At 40.4% G+C, this 17,055-nt stretch overlaps 1 protein-coding gene across 3 annotated transcripts in view; it reads left to right on the forward strand.

Annotated features, from left to right (window-relative positions):
• Positions 1 to 17,055, forward strand: part of epha3 (eph receptor A3) — a 92,262-nt gene that overhangs the window by 60,254 nt on the left and 14,953 nt on the right. For 2 of the 3 annotated variants that reach the window (XM_070914167.1, XM_070914164.1), the window contains 7 exons: positions 4,397 to 4,559; positions 5,030 to 5,135; positions 5,614 to 5,678; positions 7,115 to 7,240; positions 10,826 to 11,011; positions 14,182 to 14,243; positions 16,438 to 16,647. In XM_070914167.1, coding sequence (XP_070770268.1) covers positions 4,397 to 4,559; positions 5,030 to 5,135; positions 5,614 to 5,678; positions 7,115 to 7,240; positions 10,826 to 11,011; positions 14,182 to 14,243; positions 16,438 to 16,647 — 918 coding nt within the window. The remainder of the gene's footprint in view (positions 1 to 4,396; positions 4,560 to 5,029; positions 5,136 to 5,613; positions 5,679 to 7,114; positions 7,241 to 10,825; positions 11,012 to 14,181; positions 14,244 to 16,437; positions 16,648 to 17,055) is intronic. The other variant, XM_070914165.1, reaches the window with a different exon arrangement.

Here is a 17,055-nt window from a genome sequence, read left to right on the forward strand (position 1 = left end):
TCGTTTCTCAGGAATTACTGGAGACACTCAGACACACACACACACACTCACACACACACATGCGAACAAACCGAGTTCCCAGAGGATTCTCCACAGCAGCCATACATACCCAGGGATTTCAAACCCCAGACAAAAGGCTCTTCCATGCAGAAGAGCAAACTGGGACAACCAGGAGAGACCCCCATAACAACCCAGGACAGAGGCCTCTTCGTGTGGCAGGCAGAGGGACGCTGAGGGCCTCTAGCATGCCAAGGATCAAGGCCATAGGAGGACAAGAGTTGGAGCACAAATTCCCCACACCAAGACCACACCATGACTCACTTAAGAGACAGAGAGAAGCTTTCAGTGACACATACACAGACACACGCAGTCATAATTGCATGTACACATAAACAGGATGGTGAAACAGAACACAAAAACAGACCGGCAGAGATTAAAAGAGAGCATTTAGCAGGAAGGAGATTTGCAGACTTTCTGCTCTTCTGTGGTCTTGGTTTTCTCTGTCTGTATTTTCACACATTTAAAACAGACATACACAGTGGACATTGTCATGTAATCCAATAGCCATTTAGCTTCTCTTAATGTAGAAAAGGGAACATTTTGCCAACAACCACACAACATCACTCACAGCAAAATACTTATGCGTAATAGATGAGTTACTCAATGGGCCAATAGATTTTTGGGATCAAATTAACGGCCGACAAGGAGAGCCAAACAAGCAGTTATATTTTCCCCTCCTGTGGGGACTGTTTTTAAGTTTTTCGAGGGGCATTTTAAAAGTTGAGATATTTCATTTGTATAGCTTAGGGCTTTTCTAATGTGAGCTCTACATTATGAGACAGAACACAAATATTAATCGTCACAAGTCATTCAGTCTCATGCTGCTGTAAATCCTCTGTGCTGATTGGACTTGCACCAGTTTTGTGCAACATTTCTTTCCAACTGTTGAAAACATGGACTTCATAATGTTCCATGTGCACCTAATAGATCATTTCACTTAAGCTTGCCAACACATGAATTATGCTGAGTCCTTGGCGGCTCCATGATAACACTAAGTGAGGCATTAGCAGGTCTGTAGCATTAATAACCTTCAGTGTGTATGGCATCTGTTGCTTCCAAAATTGTCAAATAACTGACAAACCCTACAGAGAGAGATTTAAACTTTTTATAACCTTAGGTTTCCTTAGGAAGTAGGGATTTGGTTAATTTACCATGGAAGTTTTTCTTTGGAATCAACTGGAATGATCACATCTCTATTGCTAGATTTTGGGCTTAAAGGGAACTTAAACTTAAGTAGAAAAACAAAATGTGGTTGAAACTGATGCACTGACAGTCCCTACTTTATACTGATTCCAAATAAGCAGAATATCATAAACGTACTGTTGAGTAGCTACAACAAAATGTATATTACTTTATGTTATGATACATTTTAACAGAGGCAAACTTTTTGAGTTACTGTAGAATAATTTAAAGTTATACAGTGAAGTTAAACATTATGTGAAAGAGTGATGAGAATGTTAAGCTCACTGCAAAGTCATCTTCAAGATCTTTGCTGGATTATTTTCCAGGGCTTGAAATAATAAAAGTGATCTAGTACTCTGGATCTTTGGTCTATTTTTTATTTTAAGCACTACCTCCACCATACTACTTTTTTAATGCAGTCCTGCTGAGTAAGTAATGCGTTTTAACTGCTTTTATGACATAGAAATAATTACGAATAACACATTCAGGCTAGGTGGTATAAAAACCACTTAAGAAATAGTAATTTCAGACATATTTCTTATGATGTGTTTGTCAGGACGCTGATGGATCTCAGGGGTGAACTGAAATTTTACAGATCTCAAATAAAGTGATGTTAGTATAAACTGGGAAGAGGTTCGTGATACTAGTAGCTGACATGCCAAGGAAAGCCTTGCAGCTCCTCATTTTTCATTAACCCCACTTTTCTTTCGCTTCTCTCTTTGCCCGCGCTGCTCTTTTCGCCAACACATACCACTGTGTCACACGGTCGTGAAACCAGAGGCCCAAGTTTCTAAAGTGCGGGGGCTGTTCCCAAACTATGCATCCTATATATGGGAATTTTTAGGGAATGTTTGGTGATATTCTTGGGAATTCCCAACCAGAAAGCTTCCCAGAAGAAGAGGTGTTTCACCTTTGGAAATCCCAAGCTAACTTGATGGTTTTCCTGTCGCTTTAACCGGCTAAAGGGCGCTCTGCAGCATTTCAAGTGCACTTTGTGAAAATAGAATTTGTGGGAATAAACTTTGCTGATTGTTTTTGCATGTTTTATCACTGTAATCTAAAGAGCAGGGAGAGAGCTTCAGATCCACTTTAATTTGGGCTGTTTATTTAGTCTTAGATGGAAGGAATTCTGGCTGAAACACTGTATTTACAAGACTTCTGCTGTACATCTCCTGTTTTGGGGTCTGTATGAGTTTGCATCTATGTGAGTGTGTGCGTGTGTGTGTGTGTGTTTTATCCAAGCTATAATTTGCTACAGCTTTGTTTAGATTGTCAAAGCAGAACGCAGCACAGAGGCCATATTAAATTCTAGCAGTGTTCTGGTGAGACACACACAGCTTGTCGGGCTGCAGTGTGCATTAAAGAGAGGTGTCTGACCTGAGTTTCTTTCTCTGTCTCTCTGTATCTCTCCCTCACACACACACACACACACACGTACATGCACACAAAGGTGCTTGTGCCACACCTGTGTGTGATTTCCAGGGGATCACATGCTGTCCTGAACGCGGAACAGTGACAAGCTGCGAGTAGATTTATAGCTGTGATGAAGAGTTGTCCCAGGGCAGGTCTGGTGTATCAGTTACCTCCTCACACATAGAGCAGTTTAAAAAGCTTTGTGCGCCATAAAAGTCTGATCCACTCCATTAATGGGCGGGAAGTTTCTTTTAGACGCTGCTTGTGTGTGTGTGTGTGTGTGTGTGTGTGTGTGTGTGTGTGTGTGTGTGTGTGTGTGTGTGTGTGTGTATGTGGACGTCTGTGTGTTTATGCCGTTGCATATACCAGTGCCTCTTTATAACTGGGTCTATAAAATGAGGATTTGACTATGCCTGATTTGGCCTTGAATGATTTTTATGAGCTCGGCTATGTTGCAAAACATGTAGCTAATTTTCAGGATTGTTGAAATCAACCCTAATAGGTTGTCATTAAGATTTAAGATCAGCTTTGTCCTATTTTCCCTCTATTTAACAGTTTGTTTCATAGCATGGAATTTGTTCAATAATAATGTGATTGTAAGCCTGTCTAGAGCTTGGACTGCCTCAGCAAATTTCCTCCTGGACTATTCAAACGACTATGAGGCACAGACAGAGAAACCCAACATTTTGCTTAACATGTATTTTTATTTATGCAATAGTTTTGCTTTTTCTTTGATGAAGTGTTTTCATGCTGGTGCTGAGTTATGTTACGCTGTGTTGTGTCTCCTGTCTTATCCTGATAGTGATAGATACTTATGGACTTCTACTTATAAATTATAAAGCAACTGTCAAACTAGGGTTGAAAAATATGCTTTTTAATCACTCTTAATATCATTCTTCTTTAATAATCTAACATTAAGAAACAAAAAGAAAAAACTTAATGATGAATAGAACTGTATACAGTGTGCTTTCTGTGTGTTATACGTTATTGATGCATTATAAAATGCTTTGGTGCACAGTAGTAACTAAAATGGACAATATTACTTTTTTGAGTGGAAGGTCCTGCATGTATTTGTATCAACTCACTAAATATATTTAAACATTTTCTTTAACTTATTATTTTCATTATTAATTATCTCTTGTTTAATCTATCAAATGTACCCCTTTCCCGATGTCTCTATAAAAGTAACGCCTGACAAGTATTGAGCACACTACTGCACAAAAGCTGTACTTAAACGTAAAATAACATTAATGTATAGAACTTTAACAGCAACACTATTGGATTTAGTCCTCCTCTTATCCCAACTGTGGAAATTTCACTGCACAGAGCCAAAAATCAAAGGGTTACTTTTTCTCCTCTACCTCCTGCCCTCTCATCTTTTCTCCACCGTTTTTCTTCCTTCCACATCTGGAAACAATGTGCCGAACTCAGAGTTGCTGTGTAAATCCTCCTGTTGTTTTATCAGTGGAGATCAGTAGGAGAGAAGTCATAAAATATAAAAGGCATAATTCATCAGATTGGGAAGAAAGCTGCCAAACTGTCTGGGATGTTTGTGTGTGCATGTACATACACAAACACATCCTGTGCTGTACTGTACATATTGTATGTGTATATACTGCATTCATTAATCGTTCCAACACAGACTAAATTGTAGTGTTTTTCTAAAAAAGATGCCAACTGTCTCACAAATGTTTAATTCCATTCTCTGTCTGTCTCCTCATTTGTCGTCCTTGTCTTATAGGAGGAGCAGGAGACCAGCTACACCATCCTCCGTGCTCGGGGTTGTAATGTGAGTCTGAATGGTCTGAAGCCCAACACTGCCTACCTGCTGCAGATCAGAGCTCGCACCGCTGCTGGGTATGGAGCCAGCAGCCCCAGTTTCCAGTTTGAGACCAGCCCTGACTGTAAGTTTCATTGTATTTCTTTTACTGCTGTAGTTGAAAGTGTGGTTAGAGTTATTTGTGGGGTTTGCTGATTACTACAGCTTTTCTATATAATGGTCTAATAGCTGTTTAAGCTTTTCTGTAGCTTTCTGTAGCGTGTTCATGTTTTACTTAAATGCTATTAAGGACAGATACAAATTAGAGTTATTGTTTAATTGTGTTCAGTTGTGTCTAATTTTGTTTAGTTATTACTACACTGTGAAATTAGGGCTGTGGAAGCATTAGTTTCAAATTTATTTTATTGCCAAGTGACCTCAGAGACACTTGAACGACTTTTCTGTCCTTGTATGGTAAATTAATATATTGCATCAAATAAATATCTGATATTGATTATATTCTGTAGATGGAAGGTAATTGATGTGTGTATTTTAATTTTCAAATTTTAGTTTTTTATTAACACTGCTCATTACTTGCTGCCCTCTGTCTTTCAGCAGCCTTCTCCATCTCCAGTGAGAGCAGCCAGGTCGTCCTGATCGCCATTTCTTCCGCTGTGGCCATCATCCTGCTCACTGTGCTGCTCTACGTTCTGATTGGCAGGTCTGTCCACCAGTCACTTGACTTGAGTGTTTGCTCCTCCAATCACAGCAATCCTTTCGCTCTCCCTTCAGTGGTACCTGAACGTTGATCGTTTGTGTGTTTCTCAAAATGACCATTTATCTGTTTACACAACAAATGCTATAAATTCTGATGTTTCACCCAATAAGTTTCCCTCTATTTCTCCCCTGTAATTCCTGTAAAAGATACTGTAACAGCTGTATTCAGGTGTGTGTGTGTTTATAGGAGAAAGCAATGAATTGTGTGTGTGTGTGTTTGGCTGAAGTTGGCAGTCAGTACTGTTCAGAGAGAGTATAAATCCACAGCTCATTATAAGACTTACTGATCCTCTCTTGGCTTATAACAGCTGGGATTAGACACACACACACAGCTCTCGCTAGCCTTCAGGCTGGGCCAATGGGTGAATTCTTATTGGGAGATGTGTCACTACTTATGACCTTTTTTCTGTTTGGATTGGCAGGTTTTGTTGCCACAGCAAATCCAAACATCCTGATGAGAAAAGGCTGCACTTTGGAAACGGCCACTGTAAGTACTGGACTGTGTTTTCACGAGGCCATCGTTTCTGCACTCTACTAGTCACTGAGTAGAAATACAACTAGGTAGTCACATCATAGATAGTTTGATAGTTACAATCACGGAGATGTTTTTTCTCAGAGCATTTTCACACGCCTGTGTCCCAGCTTGAAGTGGTTTCCCCTTTACTTCAGTTTGTTTGGTCATACGAGAAGATAGTAATCGAACCGAGACCATGTTGAGGAGGCGGTTTCTCGGTCCATTTGCAAACCAATCCTGGAGGCTTCATTTGGAAAGTTCAGACTGTTCTCCCAGCCACAATCTCTAATTGTAGGGTTTACTCCAGAGAAAAGTCCTTTCCATTGATACATTTTGAACTGCTTAAGAAAAAGTCTCACTTACGTGGCTTTGGACCAATGTGCAACATACCCAAAATAATAATTTCTCCCCCGATGTGGACCAGGTCATGACAGGTTTAAAGAAGTACCCTACACCTAACTTTCATTTTCTTTATATCCACCTTGCTCCCTCTTTGTTGCTTTTTCTCCTTTTTTCATATACGATGTGTTATTTATTAGGAATCCTCCTACTTTTAACCTTGACCCAGGTATTGGCCCCCAAACTCCCCAGGCACTGAACTGTAGCTGTCCACTGCTTCATGAATAGTTTGGATGGTCAGACCCAGAGCATAAACTTCCCCACAGGGACTCATAAAGTACAACTTTATTACTTAAAGGATAGGTTCACTTTTTTCAAGACTGTCTTAAAAATACTCACATGGCCATAAGTACACTGAAAAAGTTCTTGGTGACCTGGACAAAATCCACAGTGTTCTCTCTGTACAATAGTGCGTTCTCAAGTTTAGCCAAAGCTAATGTGAGACTGAAACACTGTCTGGGGAAAAACAAAAAGCGGATTTAAACTGTCTTTATGCCTATTTGTTCGATGGGATTTAGTTTATTGCTTTAGAGCATCCCATAAAAATGTTGAGTCATTCTTTGTTCGTTGATTTGCAACACAAATCAGCTGCACATTGATGACTGTGTGTGCATCTGGCTATGGATTTCCTAATTGAGATTTACTTAAACAAACAGTTTTACTTGGAGACATGCCATATTGTTCTTCTCAGCGGCATCTGTAGGCCGCTGTTATTCTAACACATGATTTACTGCATTAACCCCATCGTGACCGGTTGCTCAAAGGAAATTCTTTGCCAAAACTCAATTATTGAGACAATGAAGACTACATCATCTTTAAAGCTTTGGTTTTGTTGTGCAGCATTCATTGTAGACATGTTATCACTTAACAATACAATACATTCTGAGTCCTGTTTGTCATAATGGAGCTGTGCACTAGCACGGTGATATGTCCTTGCACAGTCATGTTCAGAGAACGTACGGATGTTGGGACTCACAAAAACTCATCTTACATGCTTTCTGCTGCTGCAGTGCGTCTGCCGGGTATCAGGACCTACGTAGACCCCCACACATATGAGGACCCGAGCCAGGCTGTGCACGAGTTTGCCAAGGAGCTGGATGCCTCCTGCATCGCCATCGATAAAGTGGTGGGAGCAGGTGAGTTATTTCAGAAAAGCAAACTTAAACAAAGACTAAAGCAAAATGACAAATTCACTTTGTTTCATTTCTAGCATTGACACTCTGAAAAAGTGTTGTGGTACAAGTGGTAATTTCTACCAGTCTGGTGGAATGTAATGTGTTAATTACATTTTAGAAAAACTGCAGACTAGGTAGATAGCTCACTGAATAAATCACATGAATATACTATATAATAAATAGGCTAAGATCACCAGTTTACTCACGTCATAAAGGGAAATGTTTATCTTCAGGCACTGAAGAGTTATTCCACATAAAACCTGTAAAAACAGAAAGTACATTAAGAGATTTCTTCCTCTCCTTGACCACCTCTTTCCCACTCTCACCTCATACTTTCTTACTCTTTCACGCTCTGCTTAAATGACAAAGACACACCAAGTGCTCACCACATGAAGTGCTTGTAGAGCTCTCATTTATCTAAATTTTCATAGCAGCTGGCTAGTTTAACTTTGTGCCATATACTGCACAGCTGGGAATGAGAAACATTGAATGCCCCAGCTTGAGGACCGTTCTTTCCAGCCCTCCTCTATGATGGAGGGAGGGATGGTGAAATGAGAAGCTGCTCTGCTCACCTTCAGTTGGTTCATTTCTGCCTGTCCTTTTTTTCTCTTCATTCCCTTCTTTCTTTGAATTTCCCAAAGGAAATTGCCTGATGCTCTAATTCTGAACCAAGTCTAATGATCGCAACAGTAAAAAAAAAGCTTCCTCTCCTCTCCTCTCCATGTACTCTCTGATAACTTGAGCAGGAGTGCAGACGGGAGGGTAATGCATTGTGATTCATGTCGAGTGCAGGGAGAATAGATGGAGACTAAAGCACACAGCCCATAACGGCAGGCCGGTCTCCAGAGTCCCACCAGCCTTCCACACTGTAAAGCTGTCAGGACGGCCTGAGAGTCTAATACCTGACTCTACACTGGACTACGCTACACTCCACAATGCGTTTTTCACAGTACATAGCAGAGACAACGCATATTCATCTCTATATGGCTACAATGATACATCGTTAGATATTGGCTTTTTTTTAATTAGAAATCAGATACGGACAAGCAACTTCTGATATGAAGTATTTATGTTAAATGTATATTCACTGTAGAATCTATCAATACTACACTGGTCCTCTATGGGAATCCCTACTCAGGATTTGCTTCGAAAGTAACATTTTGATTCCATACAATTTAGCATTAACCTCTTCAGATCTGTCAATTACAGAGAAATGTTTCAGATATATAGGAAAGAAAAGATAAGGGTAAATATTGTATTAATAATATAATACATAATTAATACCACTATCTGTATCATCCTTCTAAAACCAATATCAGTTGAACCCTAATACCCTCACACACAGCTGAGGTCAGGCTACACTACAGTACGCTATTCATTTTTAATGCGAACAGTGTAAAGCTGCAACAAAGTATATTTATTTTAGTGTGTCTCCGTACTTGAAGTGATGAAGAACTACATGAAGTTCAACATCACATTGTGCAATAAGTCTGTTTTGTGAAATCATGTTCAGGGGGTCAACATTATATCTAACTTAGTAACAGACGACTGGCTCGCTTTCACTCTACAACAACAAACTCTGTATGTTAGATGGCTGCAGCCAAATTCCCTTTGGATGGTCCAGTGCTTCACTTAGTTTAAGATTCACACCTTTGTTGATTTATAGCTTTTCATTTCAACGAAGAGAAAAAGATGATTATTTTGTTAGCATTTTAGCAACTACGGCTCCCTTGAGGCTTTGACACTAATTGCTTAGACCTCTGGGGTATGCTGTGTTGTTGTAAGTGAAACAGTGTTATGATTGAAATGCCAAGGTGATCAGATTTTAGTAACCAGAACAGTTGCGGCAGATACCAGCTTATTTTTAAATAAGGAGAGAAAACCTTTTTGATGCTTTTGAAAAAAGCAAGAAACCCTCTATGAGCAAACCCAGCTCGGAAAGGGAGTGGGACTTCATCTCTCTACTTCTATTCTATCTATTGTGAATACCAGAGGTGAACATTAAACCTTAAGCCATGATGTAAACATTTTTTTTCTGTCAGTTTAAATACAACGTATCACCCATCTGTGTGATTTTTATGAAACCATATAAGCACCCTGAACAACACACAACATGCCCCAATCCCCATCTGTCTTCATTAAACATGTTAACAAGACTTTGATCTTCTTGCCAATCGGTGATTGTGTGTTAAAAGACAGAACACATGCTCCCCTCTGCTTACATGGGTCAGACTTTAACATCAAAGTGGGATACCTATAGTTCTACTTAGAGCAGGAAAGCAGTGAGTGTCCCTAATCAAGCCTTGTTAGGCCAAGATCGTCTTTCTCAGAGTGACCACATGAAAAGGTGCCTTTGGCCTGGCTCGTCTGTCCACTGCTGGGGGCCAGTATAGCAGAGCCAAGCAGGAACAGGCATGCGTTTGGTATTTAGACAGGTTGTAATTATTCTGGCTTAAGTTCTTCCAGACGCCGTTGCTTCAAGTCCAGGGTTTTGACCCACGCTCTCTGAACCAGAGCTGCTACGGGAAATGATTGTAGTGGACGGAGAGAGATCTGCACATGTCTTAGCTCTGACATCACCTCGCATGAGCACACTCAATATGCATATACTGTACATTATGGAGTAAAACACACTCGCGCAGAAATACACATTCCACTCATCTTCTACAGCGCAGCCAAATCCCTGTCACCAGCTGTAACATGGCTGGCTGCCTTTGAAGTGGCCAGACTGCTTACAAAGCGTACGGTACCTAGAGAAACACACAAAACTGGGCTGAGGTAAACACACACACATCCCCTCACCAGCAAGGAATGCTAATTGATCTCTCCCAGAGTGGATGTTGAGTCACGCTGCGTTTTAGTAAGTTGAAAGGTCACTTTCTGCTCTCTGTTCAGTGTGGAGTTGTTATCTGAATCGCGGATTCAGTTGGATCACTTTCAAAGTTCATTACTACACATGGTGTCATTACTATTGCTGGTGGTCGCAACACATAATTATGCAGTGATTTCTCTCCAAAATCAATACATTTCCTGATTAATAGGAATTGAGTGATGACAGCGGTAATCATCAAGATCCTCTTTGATCCGCAGCTTCATCCTTGGCACTTAGTGGTCAATCTGTTCTGCAGATTGAATGAGTTCCTTGTTGCATCATGAATAATTAATTAAAGACGGAAAAAGTTCTATAGGGAATTAAAATATGAATCTTAATGTCTTAGCTTTACACAACAACTATCCTTATATATATGTATATATATATATGTATATATATATACATATATATATACGGTATATATGTGTATATAAGCATATGCAACTTAATCACTCATAGATATTCAAATGGAGAAACATTTGATATCTATCTATTGTCTTATGATCATACAAATGTAGGTACATTTGTATGATCATAAGACAATACACTGTTTATAAGCAGTGTTGCTGATATAAGTAAGCAGTCAGAGAACTGAAATCCTGACTTTTGTATGTTTGAGTACAGCAACAGCTCTTCAACTTGTTTTATTGCATCTTCCATGACTTTATCTTCAGGTGAGTTTGGCGAGGTGTGCAGTGGTCGCCTGAAGCTGCCCAGCAAGAAGGAGATCTGTGTGGCTATCAAGACTCTTAAAGGAGGATACACAGACAAACAGCGGCGGGACTTCCTCGCTGAGGCGTCAATCATGGGACAGTTTGACCACCCCAACATCATCAGGCTGGAGGGGGTGGTAACACGCAGTAAGTGCATCCATGACTCATGACTTGGCACGTTGAACAACAACAATTACTGCTGCCAAATAAGGTTTTGCTTAAAGGTCATCTAATGATCCAATTTTATTTTTATATATTTTGGTGTTAATCTGTTAAAAATATTGTTTTTACTTGTTTGTTACTTCAAATTAAATAAGATGAAATACTACATTTTGGGACACAATTGGCAATAATGTTAAGCATATATAAAGTTTAAGAACAAGAATAGAATACAATAGAATAGAATAGAGTGAGAGAGAACGGAGATAGGACTTTTTATTCACATTCCATCACAGATCCGGCCTCACCAGAGTCTTCATACCGATTACGGATTTGCAATTGTCTTTGACAAATGGCTGTAAAGTGGCTGACACTTCTGCGAAAGAGCACAGGAGTTTTATTGAGTCGCCATGGTGTAAATCTCTGCAGATCAATGTGGTCTGATCAAAGCCTGTGTCCAAAGCGGGCATAAATCCATAAATCCATATCTCTGACTCGCTCCCCTCTGGGCCTCTTTATAAGACTATCATTAGCACACAGAAGGCCTCTTTAAAAACGAATGACTGCAGAAAAAGGGAAATAATGAGTCTGAACTTTGTCGCTGAGAAACGGGCCTGGCCTCCATCTCTCCCTGCGGCACCAGGCTTGTTAAGTACTTCTGCCAGTATGGTTATTCTAAAAAGAAGAATAAAATACATGGAGAACTTCCCTCACTTTATTGTCCTTAATTTTTTGGTTCTCTTCTTTTGTCTCATTTGTTCTTCTTTTCTTGATCTCTGCTTTTTTGTATAATCTCAATGCCTTAATTGCTCCATGCCTCATAAATTTCAGGCATTTGAATTCAGTGACTCACTAGCGTGACTTCTAATCAAAAACAGTGTCGCCAAATGTCATGTCCAAACAGCAAAAGACAGGACATTCGAACCATATTGTGTTAATTGATTAATGGTACTTCTTATTTTGTTTTTCTTGCTTTCTTTCTGCAGTTATAATTTTGTCAGAAAACTGCAAAAAAAGTAAAAGTAACTGTGAAAACTTTTGTAAGGAAAGCACATTCACTCACAAATCCAGCTGTGTTCTTAGCTCCTTGTTATTCAGCCTTGAACACATCCTGAAAGTGAAAGAGTTTTTATGTGTGTGATGCCTCATCATCGAGACTGTTTGTCTAATACATCTTACAGTGCACCATTCTTCCTATTAATGTCCAGCTGTCCAGGTGAAAAATGCTGTAATAACAGAGGACTGTGGTTTCATTTGCTGCTTTTAGACTAATAGGGGAAGCCCAATATTCAGTACTATGCGCGTGTGTGTGTGTGTGTGTGTGTGTGTGTGTGTGTGTGTGTGTGTGTGTGTGTGTGTACATGACATTTGGAGGGATACCCTGAACACATGTACGTGCGCTGGAGCAGCATGAGAGCAGGGCATAGTTTTAGGAGGTCCATTTGATATGCCCTCACACACACCTACACACACACACGCACACACACACACACACACACACACACACACACACACACACACACACGCTGCTGTAGGGTGATTTATTAAGCTGCTCCTGTTAATTCTTAATAATCCTGAGACTTTCACACCCCATTTACCTTGCTGCTGCTTTTGGCTGATCCACGAGCTGCATATTTGCAGGCACACACATACACACATGTACTCTTCTCTTTGCTCTGATGCCCACACACATCCACACTTGCACACACACACACACGCACTCACTTGTGCTCATAGAACAAAGGGGCTTGGGGGCCTTTATCTTCGCTGCCAATGTTGAGAATAGAGCGAAAGAGGGAAGGGAAGAGGGTGGAGGACAGGAGGGAGGACCGGGTGTGTGTGTTCCCGTCTGAGACTATAAAAGCCGTCCGCTGGTAAACGGAGCGATCCATCACAGCCTTTTAAGGACGGAGGGGGGGTGTGGGTGGAGGGTGTTTAACTGTATCTGTATTTTTAACTGTAATTGGAGGAGAACGTGTTGCAACTATATTGAGACAATGCAGTTAAATTTCGTTTTTTTTCAGTGGCATAAAGGCAGAAAAGCTTATGTCATGGCCAAAAATTTACATTTTAAATTGGGGTATGCATGCTTCATGATGATCATAAACTGGAAGTCATAGTTGTTTTTATCTCTACAACATTGACTTAACTCAAGCACACCTCCTGTCTTGGCTCATTTACTTTAAGCTGTTTGTTCTACCAAATAGTCTGACTCATAGGGACATTTTGAATTGTAATTCACACCATATCTGCTTTGATTTAATTAAAGATATTGAGTCAGCCAACTTCCATTATTATCAATGGAAAGTTTGGTTTTTTTTTCCCCCAATGAGAGTAATAGATTTGTTTCTTTTAACATCCTGATTCCGCCAACCTCTCCACGCAGCCCGTGCCTGAAAAAGAGTCTGTCCCTCCAGATGTGGGGAGGGTTCACATTAATACATGCAAGAGGGATAGAAAGAAAAGGAAAGGATGAGGTGATGGGGAAAGAGAGGCAGGGATGATAAAGAAAAGGTAGGTCGGGAATGAAAGAGGGCAGGGGGGAGGAGGGTGGGGGGGGGCACATTAATCAGAATAAAATGGAGAAGAAGCATATGGCTGGTGGTAAGTAAGGAGTGAAGCAGGGAGAACAAAGCCATCTGGGACACAAACAAGTCCTGACACTGACGCTGTTCATTTAACAATGGCTGATTTAAAGGTTTCTCAGAGAGATTTCTTTTTCTTTTTCCCCTCCTGTAATAAACCTCGTGCTGGCCGTAGTCTGATCAGGTACAGATGATAGCAGGCAGCGTGGATTTACAGCCAGATCTTCCACAGAAATAAAGATGTCACACTTTGACAGCTGACCTGCCGAGACCCTAAAACTATGACGAGGACCATTTTATTTCAGTGTGTGTGTGTGTGTGTGTGTGTGTGTGTGCGACAGACAGAAAAGAGTTCAGCTTGGTCCCTATCAGGGCTCATGTATGTCTGCTTTAAGTCAACTTGCAGCTCTCCATGTTTACTCCCTATGACTTTTCAGAGAAAGAAATCTGAAATCAATACAATGTTGGGCTATGAGTGTCTTTTGTTTGGCTGGTAGTTCTGTTGTACAGAAGCTGTTGTTCATACGGCTGATATGATGTGACCATAGATTGAAACTTTCCCTTCTGTTACAGGTAAACCCGTCATGATTGTCACAGAATACATGGAGAATGGATCCCTGGACAGTTTCTTGAGAGTAAGTATTAACATGGACAAACACACACACACACACACACACACACACATTTTAAATTGGATTGATGCGTCATAGACGTACACACCCTGAGGCAGTTGGGGGAAACACATACTTGATGGCTAGCTGAGGATTAAGGAACACACACCAGGGAACACCTTAATGTTGTGGAGAAAAAAAATGTCTTGCACCAGTACAGCACACAGTCTAATGTTGCGTCTCACATCAGGTCACTCTGTCAAGCAGTACAGTAAATCTTTGCTTTCACATTTTAAAAATGACATCCATCTATAAAGTGTGCATTTGTCAAACGTTGAACCATGACATTTGGTTCGAACAGGCATTAAAAAGTCCAATTGTTTCCCTTTTAAAGTGCAGGACTGTATGAAAACATGAACGTGGGAATGAAATAGCTGTCTTGTGCTTTGAGAATGTCTTTGAGCATAGATTAAGTCTTTCTTTCTGGATGCTCTCAAATAATATTGCATGAAACCTTTCTGAATTGTTATTATTATTATTATTATGTAAGAAACCAATTTGGTCCACTGGCAAATGTCCTTACTTGTGTAAAGAATATGTTTTAATACTACTCCAATATCAGTAAATATGTACCTGAGAATGGTTGATTTTAGCAGTTCTGACTGTTTCAGCTGAACTCTCCATACAGGGCTTATCAAATGACAGGGTTTTACGAACTGTATCCCCACTGCTCTCTTGGCCAGGAGTGAATTTGATTCTTGCCATGCCTCTGTCTCTTAAAGAGGAATTGACCTGCCTCACTGAAATTAGCCAAAGCACAACACTGGCATGACAGCATGTGCACTGATGCCTGTTTAAGCCCTTTTCCACGTGTGTCTGCACAGTATCCAGACATGCAGGAGGAGTTCTGTAGCTGTTGTCTCCTGACATATTCCCAGAGGCCTGCACTTCATCATTGAAAATGTGTCATATATGCAAACACACACACACACACACACACGCGATGGCATAGCTTATGCATTGTAGCGTATGTCTATGTTCTGTACGTGCAAAGCTTTGAAGTGACTAAGCCAGGTGGTGCCACTAATGGCTCCAGACGGAATTGGAGGTGAGGTGGGACCGGTTGGTTTTCAAAGGGAAACACACTCGTCTTACACTCATCCCGCAAATGATGTGGTCTTTGAAAAACACAGAGCAAACCAGTGCATGTGATGAGACACACAGACAAACCAAACTCACCCGCATACTGATCGGAGCCTAGTGCAAAACTACCATAGATAGATAGATAGATAGATAGATAGATAGTTGCTCAACTGCTTTCTAATGGTTTTTCGTCATCTCAAGCTTTTGCTCTCCTTGTGTAATCTTTGTTGATATTTATTTCCCATCTAGATGTATAAGTTTACTCATAAACACTTGCCAGTGTAAACCAGTGTACTGTAAACACCCCCGCTCGCCAATGCAAACTGAAAATAATTGTGTTTAGTGTTTATATCTCGTCCAGTCTGTGTTTGAATGCTGCATCTAACCACTTTGCAAGCATTTTGTTGAGCTAGGATTTGCATTATAAAAATAGTTCTCTGCATTCTTATTTAAGTAGCATTTCCATAAAGTTTTGACTTGATTTGAATCGAACTGGTTTAATGTATGTATCGCGTGCATTAAGTATTCATTAAAGCATTTCAAGCATTCAGTGTTTCCCCTAAATAATGTATGCAAATCATATGAAGCCTTTAAAACTGTATTTAGAAAGTTAAAGTAAAGACATATTCATGGATACTTGTGAAGAAACAAACCTAAATGTCACAGGAATGAAGTCAGTGAAATCAAGGCGAAGGGCTCTCATTGGCCATCACGTTCGCCATTAAACAATAAATATGTAATAAAATAGCATCATATGAAAAGTGGGTAACAGTAACTAGACTGATTGAAAAAGAAAGAGCATTTCAGTTATATATTGGTCTGATCCTAATTTCCATACATTACTGTGTCTCTGGCTTTGGTATTTCACAGTTGAGCTGAAGGTGAGGTACAGAATGTCAAAGGTGGTTTTTAAAGGTTAATGAAAATGCTGTGGATACTAATGTAGAAAGGTTTCATTTTATGCAAATAGTCAGAAAGGTCAGACTCCCTTTGTGTTCTATAAAATATACACTAAAAGTGTGGCATTAACAGCGTGCCCCTGATCTTTTCTTTCTTCTTTGTTTCCTCCTTTTAGAAACACGATGCCCAGTTTACAGGCATCCAGTTGGTTGGCATGCTGCGTGGCATCGCCTCGGGCATGAAGTATCTGTCAGACATGGGCTACGTTCACCGAGACCTGGCAGCTCGGAACATCCTGGTCAACAGCAACCTGGTGTGTAAAGTGTCAGACTTCGGCTTGTCCCGAGTCCTGGAGGACGACCCGGAGGCTGCGTACACCACCAGGGTGAGCTGGGACACAAACACAATCTCAGGAGATAAATGACAGCTGAACAAATATGTTTGGCACTGTCCTGGGGCACGCCATTTATTTCAGGAATGTATTGCTTCAAATCCAATCTTACATAAAACTCCCTGAATGCAGCAATGGAATGTGGTACACAATACATTACTTTCCCGTCTACTGTAGCCCTCAAACTGGCTACAGCATCTCACGTTCCCTGTTTAAATCAGAACAATTCTATTTTATGTCCAGCAAAGATCAGATCAGAAAAAACAACAGTGATGCTCAATGTTCTCGTCTTTACGTGTATGCGTAGAGACAAAGGACAACATGCACCACTTTTCAATGGCAACATAGCTCACTTTTTGAGGTTTGTTATAATTAAAAAACGAGGAGAAAGTTTGAGACATG

Source organism: Enoplosus armatus, chromosome 11 (assembly GCF_043641665.1).
Source record: "Enoplosus armatus isolate fEnoArm2 chromosome 11, fEnoArm2.hap1, whole genome shotgun sequence".
NCBI classification, from domain to species: Eukaryota; Metazoa; Chordata; class Actinopteri; order Centrarchiformes; family Enoplosidae; genus Enoplosus; species Enoplosus armatus.